General features: G+C 38.1%; 1 protein-coding gene across 1 annotated transcript in view; it reads right to left on the bottom strand.

Moving 5' to 3' along the window:
- Positions 1 to 958: 958 nt before the first annotated feature.
- The window catches only part of LOC137278480 (COMM domain-containing protein 10-like), a 28,918-nt gene continuing 13,670 nt past the window's right edge, over positions 959 to 16,206 (bottom strand). Inside the window, exon 8 of the mRNA XM_067810829.1 lies at positions 959 to 2,557. Coding sequence (XP_067666930.1) covers positions 2,519 to 2,557 — 39 coding nt within the window. The 3' untranslated portion in view covers positions 959 to 2,518. The remainder of the gene's footprint in view (positions 2,558 to 16,206) is intronic.

A 16,206-nucleotide genomic window follows, 5' to 3' on the forward strand; every position in this document is an offset into this window, starting at 1 on the left:
CACACCAATACCAAGCACAAGTGTTGACCCATACAACTAGCTCTTGTCCCTGTCCTACCATAAACTGGGACAACCCTGTAGATATATACAAGATTGTGCATATGTCTCATCCTGTTTCAAAGCCAAACAAACACAGCATGATCCTTTAACCCATAACTTGGCGTAAACGGAGCATACCTATTGAGAGAGGGCCTGTTCAGCAAACACACTGCTCCACTATTGGTGAAAAGGCTTGTCTATACAGACAGGTTGTATTACTGAAATCAGCCGGCCCTTTCCACTGTTGAATAAAGTGTATGGTAATTACCTGACAAGTTCTTAGAACATACTTTAAATAGGCTGGGAGTTACATGGAGAACTTTATAAAAATCACGAAGGTTTGTGTGTAAAAAACCCACAAGTTCATGTGGATTTACTGACTCACCTGTGTATGACATGACAGTGTGTGGATGAGCGAGTGAGTACGACAGCGGTTGTAGAAAAGAGAGAGAGAAAGAGAGAGGGAGAGACTTAGAGTGAGTGAGTGGGTCGTGGGTTGGAGAGAAGAGTGAGATGCATTGACTAACAATGCATGGTCATGGTTGGCAAAGAAGGCTGTATCGTGTCAGCAGCCCCATAGTACTGTGAGCTGGGCATGATGGGCATGCTTTAAAATACAATTATTGTATCTTGTACAATATAGTAATCATGAGCTGAGAGGAAGAGAGAAGGCGACAGATGGACACAGACATCCAGACAGACAATTGGTACACCCAGTAAGCATGGATATGGTGTTGCTAAACAAGGTCCATCATCTCAGTGTTTCTTGGATCCAGAGACCATATAACAGATAGATAGTCTCTGCTGGATCTAAGCTTATAAAAGCAGATCCTGGCGCACATAAGGGTCTCAACTCCACACATCACTTGAACCATCACCTTCTTACACATGGTATTTGAGTAAAAGATAAGAAAATCAATATTTTGTCATATTTATTGTCGGTATATGGAAGATGAAAACTGATAATCATTTACAGAAATCTTGGATCATTTTTGTTTCAGTTGTCATGGTCAGGTGTTTCAACGAATATCTCACCCTACCTGACAGATTCAAAAACATATTCATCCCATAACATCTCATAACATCACAGCATAACTAACTACACACTTTTTGATACATCTTAAGAACACAGTACTTCCTACCTTCTTGAATTAATTATCAAAGAAGTAGACTCAGTGTGATGCTTGGTCTCCATGACAACCGGAACAATCTCTGCCAAAAAGTTAAAATCAACATTCACACATCAACCAAGTTCACACATACTTTAGCTCGTTAAGTATTCTACTTTATTACAAAGAAATATTCTCTTGTCTATTTATCCATCTGTCAACACCAAGGCATTTTCACATTCCTTACGACTCTAATCCACTTGCAGCAGTCATAACATTCAGCTACACGACCAAGCAAGGACATGAGATCCCCACCATCTCAGCCTATCTGGTTAGGGTTTCATGAACCCCCAACCCAGTATCACTGATCTTACCTACCCTACATGTAACCCTTTAACTATAAGACTGTGATATAGCTAATACATGTCCCATGTGATTGTGAAAAACGTCTCCCATTGTATAACACCGAACCCATATGACAGTTATTAAAAAGTAGTAGCTCCATTGTACAAAGCTGTTCCTCTAAGGCTGGTAGAACACTGGTCCCATGTGACTGACAAACTTCACACATTGTATAACCCGGTAGCCATATAACAGTCATATACCGGTAGTTACTCCACTGTACCACACTGCTTCTCTAAAGCTGACCCACTGTAGAACACTGGTCCCATATGACTGACAAACTTCACACATTGTATAACCCCGTAGCCATATAACAGTTATATACCGGTAGTTACTCCACTGTACCACACTGCTTCTCTAAAGCTGACCCACTGTAGAACACTCGTCCCATATGACTGACAAACCTAACCCAGTGGGTAACGATGGACCCATATGACAGTGACAAACCCAATCCACTGTACAACAGTGAAGGCATATGACTGTGACTCTGGATACTGGTCTTATAGGACTATAAGATGGCTACCCCCAATGTAACTATGGAACTATATGACTGTGGCATGACTACTCGATACTCGACTATACTTATCAGCACTGGTACACTGCATCTAGGAAGGTCAATGTGTACCATCCCTACAAAACAATCCAGTTCTGTAATTCTATCACATTACTAATGGAATCAATAGGAGTATTTCATTAATATATTTTCTCCCAAACTCAATCACACTTTTTGTTAATAACTTGGAAAAACATAATCTAGCCTCTGCAATAAGAAAATATCCATGACTTGAGCTGCCACTTAAATCAGTTGGTGACAATTTTCCGCCCAGCTTGTCCAATTCCAATATCGCAGGAGTAACTTATTGCACGTCCATCAGTGGCAGCAGACTGCAACATTGGGACGCGAGTGATAAATACCGATATTGCTGTCTGTGCCTGTCACATGACCCATGTCTGTGTGTTTGCAATGTTCAGCTCAAGCCATCCAGTTGCTTCTGTATCACCTCCAACTGAAAGCAGAAAAAACACTGATGCAGGTAAAATTGAAACCAAATGAAGCAGAACAAGGAAAATATGTGCCAGGAATTCTCTAGCAATGTCTATAATTTACAGATAATAGAACACAGTCACCCTGGTTACACATAACAACAGCCTCCTTCCATTGTTGAAATCCAGTGGTGGTTCTTGGGATGGAGGTTCGTAGAGTTGGACAAGATTTTTTTACAAAACTATGTATGGATCCAAAGACACAACACCTGTGAAGGTTTGAATTCATCTACAGAAACCCATGCTTGTTGTAAGAGGTGACTATTGGGATTGGGAGGCAAGGCTCATTGAATTAGTTGACACAAAACATGGTATCTCCACAGTGTGATTCAACAGTATGATGATAATCACTGGATTGTCTGATCTTGATGCAATTACAATGTTGAACTTGTCGGGCAAACTTTGGCAGTTTGAGACAAAAGGGTTCATTTGTACTTTTGGGTACCCTAAAATGAGTTCAACACAACTGGTAATCTGACATATCTAGTTCGAGACATCAGGGTAAAAATAATGATGAATGTAAGGAAAAGAGCAGGCACCAACAGATGAGTTCGACACAACTGAGAACAGATTTCGAGACATTGGGGTTCAACTGCACTTACAAACACATATAGCTGGAACATTGCTGAGTGCGATGTTGAACAACAAACAACAAATCAATGGACACAAACATTCAAGCTGCTCTCCATGATTGTCACCTGACAGTATCAACCATGCAACTAGGGATGTACAGTTCATGCTATGGGTTAAAGGTCTAACCATAATCAGCTTGTTCTGAAAATGAACAGCATCACCAATGTAGGTAAAATCAGATGACATATGAGACAGTTAATGACTTTTCAAAAATCTCTGTTACTGCTCTTATTGTCGCAATGTTGTTCAAAACATGTACAACATTTGTTTATCAAAAACGTCAACATCAATAACTTTAGTGGGAAGGAGGGGATATGTCTCCAAGCTATCAGACCTAACTTTTCAACCCAGTGACACCCTCCTGGGAGAACAACATTAGGCGATGACAACCTGGTCATTTGTAAACAGAACTGTGGAAAACATTACAATAATGATCTGTCTGAAAATTGATCTTATGCAAACCTCGAAAATACTCCTAGAAGATGCCAGAACTGTCAAATCTGTTTGCAAAATTCAATAAATACATGCCATATTAGAATTTCTTCCTTAAAAATAACACCCTGCATAATGTGTCAAGTGTACAACAATTCCTAAAACAAAAATAGAGAAAAACAACATTTTTTAGCTAAAAAAGGAGAGGCCAAGATGTCAAAACAATTCATGTTTGTTCCCTCTAGAAGAATACAGCACAACACAGACACAATTATCACTCATTCTGGTACCACCCCAAAACAATAAAATTCTTGCCAAAATTTCTGAAACCCTTTAAACTCATTCAGCTTAAATTGTTGAAGTTTTAAAAAGTCCTTTCTGCAGAAAAGGATGCAGTAAAAACAGGGTGAGTGTATTGTTCTAATCAATCAGTCATAACTCCGCCCTACCGCTGACATTGCCTTTTGTTTCACCTCCTGTTAAACAACACATCCTAGCCCTGTCGAGCTATGTCCCCTATTGACTAGACAAACGTGGTAATGGATTCACCATGAGCCTGCAGAGGCCCTACAGCATCTAGTCCCTGCTTCAAGGATAACTGACAACAGGGATGGAGAAATTTCCGGGCAATGCTCGTCACAAAAAAAAAAAGAAAAAAAAGAAAAAACTTATGGGAAGTGCAATACAACAATGGCATCATACACAACTATTTGTCAGGTGCATGCATGCAAGATCCCTTCCTTTGACACGATCCTGATGGCAGGAGAAAGCAAAAACTCAGAAACATCAACATGGCTCCTATTTTCACGTTATGTGATACGAGATTGTCTCAAACAGGCTGACTTCTTGACAGGTTAACAATAACAGACAGTGAAGCAACTTTGACAAGGAATCATTAGACATGACACGATTAGGCTGCTGATAGCAGCAAAGAAACAGATTTCATTGAAGTATGGATTCTGAGATCGATGATGCACATACACCATGAATGTCTGTCTTTCCGAGTATTCAATTCATGAGGGATTCTTTAAGAAAAACAAAGTGTAAACACTGGGCGTTTTCTGAGAGTGAAGATGTATTTAGAAGCTCTATTCTTCAAGTGAAACAACAGGTCTCATGATTGTTCTGTGACTATTTAATGACATTTCATACAGCTTAATTATGTCCTAAAACATCTGCATTATTTCATACTGTCAGGGATTGTGAGTACTATCAAATTCTCAAAAAAAACCCCACAAACATTTATGAACATCATGTGTAGACATAATCAGAATAAATAAACAACCCTGTTTAATGTTCCCTGTCTGTGTTTTGTCTAGTGACAAATTCAACAGTTAAACAATATGGGTATTCAAAATGTGCACCAAATCCAGATCCTAAAGCATGCACAAAATGCTGTATGATTATATTTTAGTCTGTGCCAAAATATTTCAGCCTACAGGTTGAAAGATGAGACTTTGCCTGATATTTCCATCAGATGTTGGACTTGATAAGACCTTATACTGTCAAATTTAATTGGACTGAAGAACATATACCAAATTTGGGACTACTATCTGAAATGACAGACAGCAAGGCACTAGATGCTTGTATTATCCTGACTACAAGCCAGCACATTTGTATCCCAGGTCTGTTTGTAAATCTGGTAAAGAGCTGGTGATACTTTATATATATTTTTTTAAAGAATAAATCATAATATCATTCAGTCCCTGTGTGTAGTCTATGCTTGAGGATGTTACTGCATGTTATACAGTACATATGGATAAACATAGGGTTGATCAGTCAAAACATTTTCCTTGGGTATTACCTTTTGGTGAGAAAGTGAGTTTTGTTTCACAGCATTTTTAGTAATGTACCAGCAATATCACTTCGGGACATACTTTGCCCATGTGGGAAATCGAGCCTGGGTCTTCACATGACAAGCGATTGCCTTAGCCACTGGACTATCCCACTATCTCATCTTTAAGGAGAAATCATTTTCCACTGGACCAAATGTAAAGCAAAATAATGTCCTTTATAATATGTAACATTTACTATTCAAGAATACAGCAAGAAGATATTCTTGAATATTCACATATACGTGTGACCAAAGTCCTCCTTTTGATGAGCATGCATCCTATTAATTTGGGCATCCATTTGTTTAAGAATTTGAAAAATGGATTTTGGTAGCATCAACAAAAGCATGCCAATCTATATGAACAAGAACATCTTGAACAAGTTCATTGCCATCATTGTTATTTCATGAATCTATTTCTTTAGAATTTATACAAATTGCCTACTTTTGCCAAAAAGCATTCTCCGGGGAAGGATTGATCATGCCACCTACTGGCATGACGTCTGCATGTCGGGATGCTATTTGCCATATGACTCACTTTCAATGCAACTTATAAACCTTAGAATAGGGCTTAGCTAAGAAAGTGGCAGGTTGTATAATACCACAGATACTTAAATACAGCTATTTCAACCCGAAGCACAGATACCTCATATTCAAAATAAACTTAGAGAAAATTTATGGACATCAGAAAAATATATAATAGCAACAAAAGAGGTAGTTAAAATATTACTGACAGATAATCAATAGAAATAACTTTTAGCAGATGTCTTATAGAATTCCAAATGTGGAAACTCGGAGCTATGGCAGAATGCTTCCTCTATTAATGAATTTCAACCACTGAATGCTTTCTTAGAAACATCGCTATCATGTTTATGTGCAAACATTTGATACAAAGTGCATCAATGGAACTCACTACAAGAGCTGTATAAGATCTTGCTTACACAGGAGAATGCTCAGTTCCTTAATCAGCACCCGCAGAGACTAAAAACAAACAAAGGCACAGTTCCTATATATAAGGCTAATTTATTTTTAAATATCCCACACAAGACAAATAAGTAGAAATAAAAAAAAGAATCATTCAAACCCTTTTCCCAGTCTGCTACAAGATTTTCATCCAATCACAGAAAACTTGCAATGCATTTAGAAAAGTCTCACAACTTCTTTAACAGACCACACTGAATTCATCTCACAGACACTACAAAGTTGAAAAAATAATTAATTTAAAATCTAATTCAGATCACTTATCAGCAATCAATCAAGACCAATATGCTGGATGTGGGATCCGTCATTACAGTCAGCAGCATGTTACAGAGGAGGGCGCCAATTAAAACTGGCCTGAAGTGATGCATGTTTTGCCTCATCTCTGACAGGGGACTGCATATTGATCAGAATCAACTCAATTCACATGACGAAAATCCAAAGTATCACCAAGGCTGCTCATTTCTATTAGCAATTCTTTCCGCTGAAAATTCCCTGTTCACCTTCCTGGTCAACCTTCCAGCACAAACCTCCAATGAACCTTACGACTGAGTGTTCCTGATGAAACATCCACCCTGAACCTTTCTGTCGAAACTTTCAAATGAACCCCTCCCTTTAACCCTCCAGCTGAAACTCACCTTGAACACTTCTAATGAAACTTCCTCCAGAACTATTCCCCCTAAAGGGCAAGTTTACATGAAAATTAACCTTTTTGCCTTCAACTTTTACATCATAATAAATGTTTATCAAGTAGGTTTACAGCCAAAACAAAACAGATTTCAGAGTTTTTGCACTAAATCGATTCAAAGTTTTTACATTAACTGAGAGTTCTCTGTCCACAATGAACACACGATGGCTTACTTCACATGGAAATGATGCCATTGGTGCCCAAATGAAAAACAAATGACTTGTAACACTTTATTAGACCCATTCACATGGTGTAGGTATATGTGTGGTTCTCGTTTATGGGTGCCCAGGCTACTGGTTTAATCCACCTGTTGCCCTGCTGTCAGCTGTTATGTTGTACAAAAAGTGTTACCATGTAACGAAATAGTAATATTCAGCCTGAGTCTCTCTCTTTCCAACCAAATATCAAATGTATACATGCATTACATCTAGCTTGTCTTCGGTGAATATGAAGGCATTCGACATTTGGTAGACTGCTACATAAATCGTACAATATATGCTTCTTCAACCATCACTTTGATGTCTAAACCATATCGAAATACATTCCAAGATGCAATTCGCAGTTTTGAATTCTGTTTGAAATTCGAGTTTCTATCATATCATCCGCTCATTGCATGGCAAATTTAGTGATAATTACATGGCTTGTAATTCTAGTCAGTCTTAACACTAAATCACCATACACAGCAGCTTTCGTAATTCATAGTATGTTTTAATCAAAATGTCAATTTCACAGGGAGAATTGATTAAAAAATAAAGAAGAAAACCAACAAAAATAAATGAAGGAAAAAAAAATGAAAAAAAAAAACCCAAAAAAACCCCCAAACTGTGTCATTGTGATCACTGGCCCTTGTTTTGTTTGTCCGATCCACCAATGATGATCTTGGAATATCGTCTATGAACAGAGAATCGCTCAGAATGCTTGGGAAACTACATGAAAATCGAAGTGAACTTTCTGTCAGTGTGTTTACAAAAATCACGTCACAGGTATGTCCGTTATGTTTTGCAAATTACATCTCAACTATAATTCAAAACCATCTATCTTGCATGAATCCTTCAGTTCCTCATACAGTTCAAAATGAAATGGCAAATGGTCTTTGTCACCAAAACTAAGTGCCTCAGTGAAATCCACCAAAATCCCATCTCAGATTTTACATTGTGTCATTTCTCATGCTGTGAGTGATCTGTTCACCTACTACTTGCATACACCTGCTCATACATTTTAGAACATGTATTTGAAGGTCATCGTATCAAGAGACAGTTAAATATATATAGGTGTACTCCAATTATTTCCACAATTCAACACAATATATCATTGTTTCTGTAAGTGTGATACCATGACCATGTGAATCCATACGTGATTCAGCAGATCAATAGAAACAGATGAACAACCACTCTGTTGGCGTGAGTACAACCGTTCCACCAATCTACAAGATGGATTCGAGACAAACCCATGAGGTGATCTCAAACGATTAGAACTGGAATGTTCCAATGAGATAGATCAATGAATCGAACAGGATCATCTAGAATCACTTGGATGAATGGAATCTTTCAGTAATGCAGGTGATGCATCTTGGTGAACAAAAGCGACTGTAGTCACTGTCTGAGACAAACCAGAGGCCCTAGAAACCAAGAGTGTAGACAGCAAGTCAGGAGATGTTGTAGACACTAGAGGTTTATCAACCACAACAACCCTGAGATGTTGAACCAAGTGAAGGAAGCATCCCAAACAGTTTCTGTACATCTTCTGAGTGATATGAATCCGATGATGCGTCCAGAATCTCCTCCGCCTAGTTTCAAACAATGGTGGGATGCTCCAGGCATGGTTTCATGGTCGAGGTGGGGCCTTGGTTAACAGGGGTGTTCCTAGCCCTGTCTGCAATTCTCAAGCACAGACCCATTTATAAGCCTTGAAATCCTCAGCAGATAACTCGGTGCATTTCTCACACCGTTTCTCCCATGAGCATTGACCCACACATTTGATGTGTTGATTGTGTGGGTCTAGAACTGGTCTAGCACCAATGATATGCATCCCATAATATAAGCATCTTCGTCAGTACAGAAATGGTCAACAGCAGCAGCAACAGCGTCCACTGCCGAAATAGCACAGTTGATAAATGGTAGTATACGATGAACAGTCAAATCCATATGTGCCAATTTCCTGTCTTACACAAAGAAAGGTGATGGGGCACATTGCCACACGAGGTAGAAATATCCTCATCAACCCAGGAGATGAAGCCAACACAGAAAGCCCATGACCGTAGCCGATGGAGGGCATAAACTCAAGTGGAGACAAACCATCCTCAATGTGTTTCAATTTCTTAAATGCATCATCCAGTGACCTAGACAACTGTAGAATGCTGTCATGGTGGCAAGGTAATGGTTGACAAGTCTCTACTCTTCTGCGCATAAGAGGCATTAAGTTGAAAATATTGAATTACACTGAGTGCAAAGCTTACACTTTCTATTTGGAGGATCTGATTTTCCCATAATATAAAAGCAACTCAACTCTATGACAAAACCACAACATGTCCAGTCTGTTGTGTGATAAGGAGAAGCAAAATCAGTCTGAGGTAGTCATGTGGGTAGATAGGGGAGCATGCTGCATACACAGTATGGGACTAGGGACCTGTCCTATAAGGAGAGCAGTCTGGGGAACATAATGGACAAGAGAAGAGTCTGGGGAACATAATGGACTACAGGGAAAGTTCTCATTCTTTACACTGAGCGTTGAAGCATGAGAGAGAGGTGCAAGTTGCAAGTTTAAAAATGAAAAAATTCCATGTTGGTTCACATGAGAAAAAAAGTGATCTTTTTCGTGTACACTTTCCCTTTAACCTTATTGGAGACGCTAACCAATGAAACATGGCCTGAAGCTTCTAGCTGAACCTTCCTGCAGAAACTTCCAAATGAGCTTTCCTACTGAACCTCTCTGAACCTAGTTTAATTATTATATAATTAAGTTTGACTCCAACTTGAGCAGATTTGAGAGCTGGAATAAGGTGAAATGTGATTGGCTGACCCAAGGCTAATTATCCAATCAGAACTGCTGTTAGTAGACATCACAAAGTTCACAATGGATTTCATGCTAAAAAACTTGACTCTTGGAGATAAATGAAATCTGATGTTTGCACTTGTATGAAGAACTGAATCGAACATGATTGAATAGAGGGTCCAAAATCAAACACTGAACTGAACGAAGGTCTAGGTAATCGCCACAGCCCTAATTCTAACCTGGAATAAACAAGAACGGGTGGTTACATTTGATTTTCGTCTACTACTTTCAAAAATATACTTCAAAAACAAAAATATGCAGGAAAGCTGATTCTGAATCCATCTCCAACCTTTAATATCAAGGCAGCCAGGATCCAAACACATCTACTATTATGAACAGGCCTGTGGCAGACTGGTCTTGTACAACCTCAAGGCAGAGTAGCTGGGACATGGAGGTTGAAGGCACATGGTTTTGTACAACTGACAAGCAATTACCACGGTAACTTGAAATTGCAGAAAATACAAAAATGGCTGCCAAGACGGACATTTGCTCCCTGGAAGCTACAGGGCTGACGGTCTGCCCTTGTAGGAGTGATTGGCAGGACTGCAATCAGCTTTTAAAATTGAAGTTTTATGGTCAACATTGCAATGTCAGTCATGATCGTCCTTCGGTAATAATTGAAAAGCAATGAAAAAAAAAAGAAAATTATTATTGACTCTGGGTTCTTGTGGACTTTGCTGCACAAGGAAATGACTCTGAGTGAAAATTGCCAAATAAGACTGAGTGATGGCATCAGTTAAAAAACAGTGTGACATATTGGTCTTTCATTGCTTAATGTGGTACCAGGTGAGCCAAATGGTATTATCTGGTCACAGCAAAGTACAAGGGTTCTGACTGGCTATGATGAATCATGTCCTACTAAAACACAATTCAATCACATCACATATCAAGTCCCCTTCACTGAATGTTCAAATTACATACGTTTGTCAAACATGTTTTGTTTTTGGTTGGTTTGTTCTATAATGTTGTATTTGATACTAATCTAAGCAATATGGCAATGCTCTTAAATGTTTAGAAAGATATGTGCCACTATAATCTAAGTGTAGAAAAAATAATCTAGGGATTTTTACCAAAATATGAAAAAAAACCCTCCTCTAAATATAAACTCTAAATCCAAGGTTTACTGTATTACACTGAGTTTCTGAACTATTGTCTTTTTAAGAATTTTCAGCTTTCCAAACAAACCATATTAGCATAATCAAGTCAAAAGTCACAATATGTACCACTTCGAAAGAGCAAAATTTTACAAAAATAACAAAAATACCTAAAACTATGAAATTACTATTTAATGTTGATTGAACCAAGCTACGCCAGATGTTTTCATGGTTTTTTTTAAACACTGCCTCTAAACAACACTGCCAATAAACAGGTCGTTCCGTTTTGTTCTTTAACTAAACACTCCATTACTGCCATACAAAGAACAAACGAAGAGGTGTCATAAAAATCACTTCAGCTCAAAAACAGCAATTTCATTCTAAGGAATTAAAAGCTCTCAGAAGTTTTATTTACGCCTGACGAGGCTTCACACCTGGCTTCACAATAACCAGATCTCAAGATGGCAGCATGCGACACATTCTACCATATGAGCACACAACACTTGACAAGAAATTAATCTTGTTACAAAAAGTAAACTTTTTCAACCTGAGTGAATTTGACTCAAGAATATTGGCTTCGCTTTCCAAAGAGGCCGTATCTGTCCTCTTTCGCACTTACGTTTCCACTTGCGCTGGCAAAAAACAGCATTTTAATCGGGGAACTATGCTTCAGCACCATCCATCATGGCCAAGCATGTCAATAACATGAGCCTGGAACTTCCTCTACATTATCTTACTCTTAGGTAAATTAACTGTCAACCCCTACTTGATCAATTCAACAACATGGTGATTTATCATGAAAACTCTGTCCAATCACCATCACAAACGGTACAGAAATGCTTCCTGGTCACAGTGCCGATGTAGTTCTGATTTGTCTACTTAAAGAGCTTTCAGTGTTATTGATGCGACTTAACTTTTGATTAGAATATCTACTGACTCCGTTTGAAGACTGAAAGTCATTGATTGCTGGGATATGTTGTCATACCACTGGTATTCGTGAAATATATTGAACTCATACACCTCAGCTTCATGTTTAAGGCACAAAATCAATGTAAGTACATATTAGATAATAAAAGAGTTCTGTGAATCATGTAAGTGTATCTTAGTATGGAAGTTGATGGACAACCAGTGTAGTTACATTTGGATATTAGCTGGCCATTCTCAGAGTTGATAGGTCTGTGGAAAACTGGGTGAGTGAGTGACTGAGAGTCAATGAATGAGTGAGTTAGTTTATATTAGTTTTACACTGCCCTCTGCAATATTCCAGCTATGTGGCAGTGTTATGTAAATAATCAGTTCTGGACTTGACAATCCAGTGATTAACAACATGAGCATCAATCTGAGGAAAAGGGAGTCAGTTATATGGGTCATCCAAGTAAGCGAGTCTGACCACCCGATCCCATTAGTCGCCTCTTATTACAAGCATGAGTTACTGAAGATCAATTCTAACCCTGACCTTCATGAGTTTCTGTGAAAAAGAGCATCTCGTGTTTGGGCACTGCTGAGACTGGAACAATATGATCTCCAATGTGGACTATCACAATAACTTGTGTTACACCAATAATTGAAAAAAACCATTTCGCAGCCATTTGGACATTTTACATAATTGTTTTTCTAAAAAGAATAACAGACAACATACATCTATTCAAATTTCAGTTTCATGGATTATCTGTCCTGGGAATGTTTTAAGGCGATTGTCCATAATTTCCACTAATATCATTTGTCGCTCGAAGATGTCATCTGTTACTTTCTTGAAGATTGTTAATTCTCTTAACACCAGTTAGTGAGTGAGTGAGTTTAATTTTACTCCGCTTTTTAGCAATATTCCAGCAATATCATGGTGGGGGACACCAGAAAATGGGCTTCACACATTGTACCTATGTGGGGAATCAACCCTAGGTCTTCGGCCCCATTAACACCAATTAAAAGTTGCCTCACACATTACAGCTGTATACAGAACCATACCTGCTGATCACATCCTTTGGTCCCCCAAGAATGACTGTTTCTGTATGACCACTTGTTCATTCCGCCCAGCAAATCATAGACTCTTTGATGTAAGTAACCTAGTGAGTTTGTATTGTAATAGGTCCCTCAAGAATGGCTCTTTTCCTTCAAACGCTAATATCATAACACTACACTGATAGAATGTATCATATTTGCCATAGCATCGCGTCCTAGATGGTGGCTTTTGATCAATTTCAGGCCTAGTCTGTATTGGATCCTTATAAGAAGCCACCACAAACACAAAAAAGTGTATTTAGCATCTCAGTAATTTCCTCATGTATGCTACACATTTTGTGCATTAAACAGTGAGTGAGTGAGTGAGTGAGTGAGTGAGTGAGTGAGTGAGTGAGTGAGTGAGTGAGTGAGTGAGTGAGTGAGTGAGTGAGTGAGTGTTATGTTAGGGGATCTTTTCTGTTGAGAGTGAAATTAGGCAAGAATGTTCGTATCATGTTTGAAAAATGTTTTTATTATGTTTTTGTGAAAGAATATGTTTGTGGTCTGTGGGCAAACATTTGTCAAAAAATTAGAATTTTCATGAACATGGCCTTGAAAGTTACACAAGAGTAACTGTACAAACAAAATAACCGAGTGAGTGAGTGAGTGAAAGAGTGAGTAGAGCGGGGCTTAATTGTGATGACTGTCAACACTATTTCAGTATGTGTGACCCATGTCTTAGAAGTTTATAACAGAAAACAACAGAGAAGAAACTAATTCCCAGCCAACAGCCCTGACAATAGTTGAAGTTTCCTTTCCATTTAAACTATGGTTGTTCATTACCACCAGCCTTCTTTGTATGATTTTAATTCACATTCTTTATCAACTTTTTAAGTGCCTGAGGCTTATACAATGGCAAATTCAATATTCCAGAAAGTCCAAAAAATTATTTATAATTATTTTCATTAACGTTTCATGTCTATGCTCATAAGATGCATCCATAAAATCTTAAGCTCCATTTGTGCTCGCCAAATATTATATGTTGTTAAAATATAATGAGATTTTGTCACCATAAAATAAGTACACACTCATAAGAAACAAGTTAAACTGTTATTACAATGGTTCCAGCTGGTGCATCCAGATGAAAGTTCATCTGACTAGAACTCGAGATAGCCATTATTCTAGGGTCATGATAAAGCATGGAGCCACAATGCCAGATGTAATCCTTACTGACAAGCCATAATTCTTGACAATTGTTTTTGATAATAATAATATGAACTTAAACTAAAATGGTGCTGCATATTTTCAGACAGGCAACAAAATCCAGTCAGCTAATGGTATGAGGCTTTGATACAACTACAGTGAAAGCTCTCAACAACTGGCAGCCCTCCAATGCAACATACTCTCAGTTTCAGCACTAAAATTTGGTCCAAGTAGAACCTTGTTAATTTAAGATCATTTACATGCCCTCTAATCCGGCGTGAGTCTATTCTGCATTTCGGCACAACAAGACCACCCAAGTGATTGTTTGAACAGTAATTAATCTAAATGGAACCTGTTCTGTACACCTATGTTTTTGTTTCAGTTATCTTTAATGATGAAAAATTAATATGGCTACTATCAACACACTGTTGAGTCATATTCTACAACACACAGATCATTCTTAAGTTGAAAAGGAAAAAGTTCTCTTAACTGGCATGGCCTCTATACTGGCATTTTTGCTGGTTCTAACAACTGCCGGTTTAGAGGGCTTCCACTGTATACAGTTTAAATTTTCAAACTAACAGCATGTGTTTATTGAGACATGTATCACTATCAGTGACATAGATTCAAACTATGATCATAAACACAGTGCTGGAAACCAAAGCATCATTTGGGATCCAAACCCAGAATCACTATATCCTGTCAGTTGCATTATGTCTGACAACTGTGTCACCCTATTCTCCCTAGTTCTTTAGACTTCTGATGAATTACTCAGATTGTCAAACCTTAAATGCATACAATAAGCGTATATCCATAGTGTACAATATGTCCTCACATACTTTTGATATTTCATTTGATATTCAATAACTTCCTACACTACAGAAAAAAACACTCCTTCTGAATTGCATATTATTGTCATTACGATAAATAATTTCAATAGGCGTTCAGTTCTTACGGCTTTAAGAGGCATTTAGCATTGCTGATAATCTACCCACTGGAACAGCAAGCTTCAAGGATCCAGCTAAATTCTATGTGCCTAATAGAAAATACCAACAATCGATACCACGACTACCATTTCCATTTGTCTATCAGCTAGCATCATTTCTGCTGGTTAGTTAGCTGTTCACCTCTTCAAAGAGAGGACCATTCTATATTACATTATACACTAAGGCCATATGCACTGCTTCTTTCAAATAGCCATTCTTCAGGCAGCGTTTGAGGATCAATATTAATTGCTGCTATTACACCTCACTAAAATGTCATTTAAACCAATCAGACTAGGTCTTCACACTTGGGCTAATTGGATTACCTAGTCATGCCAATCAAAAGGAGGAGCAGCCTTAAATTAGAAATTCTACCGATAAGAGGATCAACATTTCTTTGCTCATATGGCAACTCTTGAAGCAAAGGCTATCAATGAATACAAGGAACCTATAAAACATGTACATTTACATTCTTTAACTACTAATCCATAAAAAGGCTCCAGAAATCAGATCTGTCTGCACAAGAATATTGATTATATCAGGCCAGTTATGAGATAATCAATTACTCATCTTCAACCTTGAGACAACAGTCTCGCACTTAGCCTGCCATGCGATCATAAATATATGTTACAGACTACCATATGCTGGGCTAACAGTTTTGCTCTTAGATTTCATTTCCAGGCCCCTTAACCAAAGTTAATTGATTTTTGCAGCTATGCACATTCCATTCAGTTTCTGAAATGCCTTGTCAGAAGCCAGAAAGATTGAGGGATTAACTCCC

The sequence above is a fragment of the Haliotis asinina genome, chromosome 3 (genome assembly GCF_037392515.1).
Source record: "Haliotis asinina isolate JCU_RB_2024 chromosome 3, JCU_Hal_asi_v2, whole genome shotgun sequence".
Lineage (NCBI taxonomy): Eukaryota > Metazoa > Mollusca > Gastropoda > Lepetellida > Haliotidae > Haliotis > Haliotis asinina.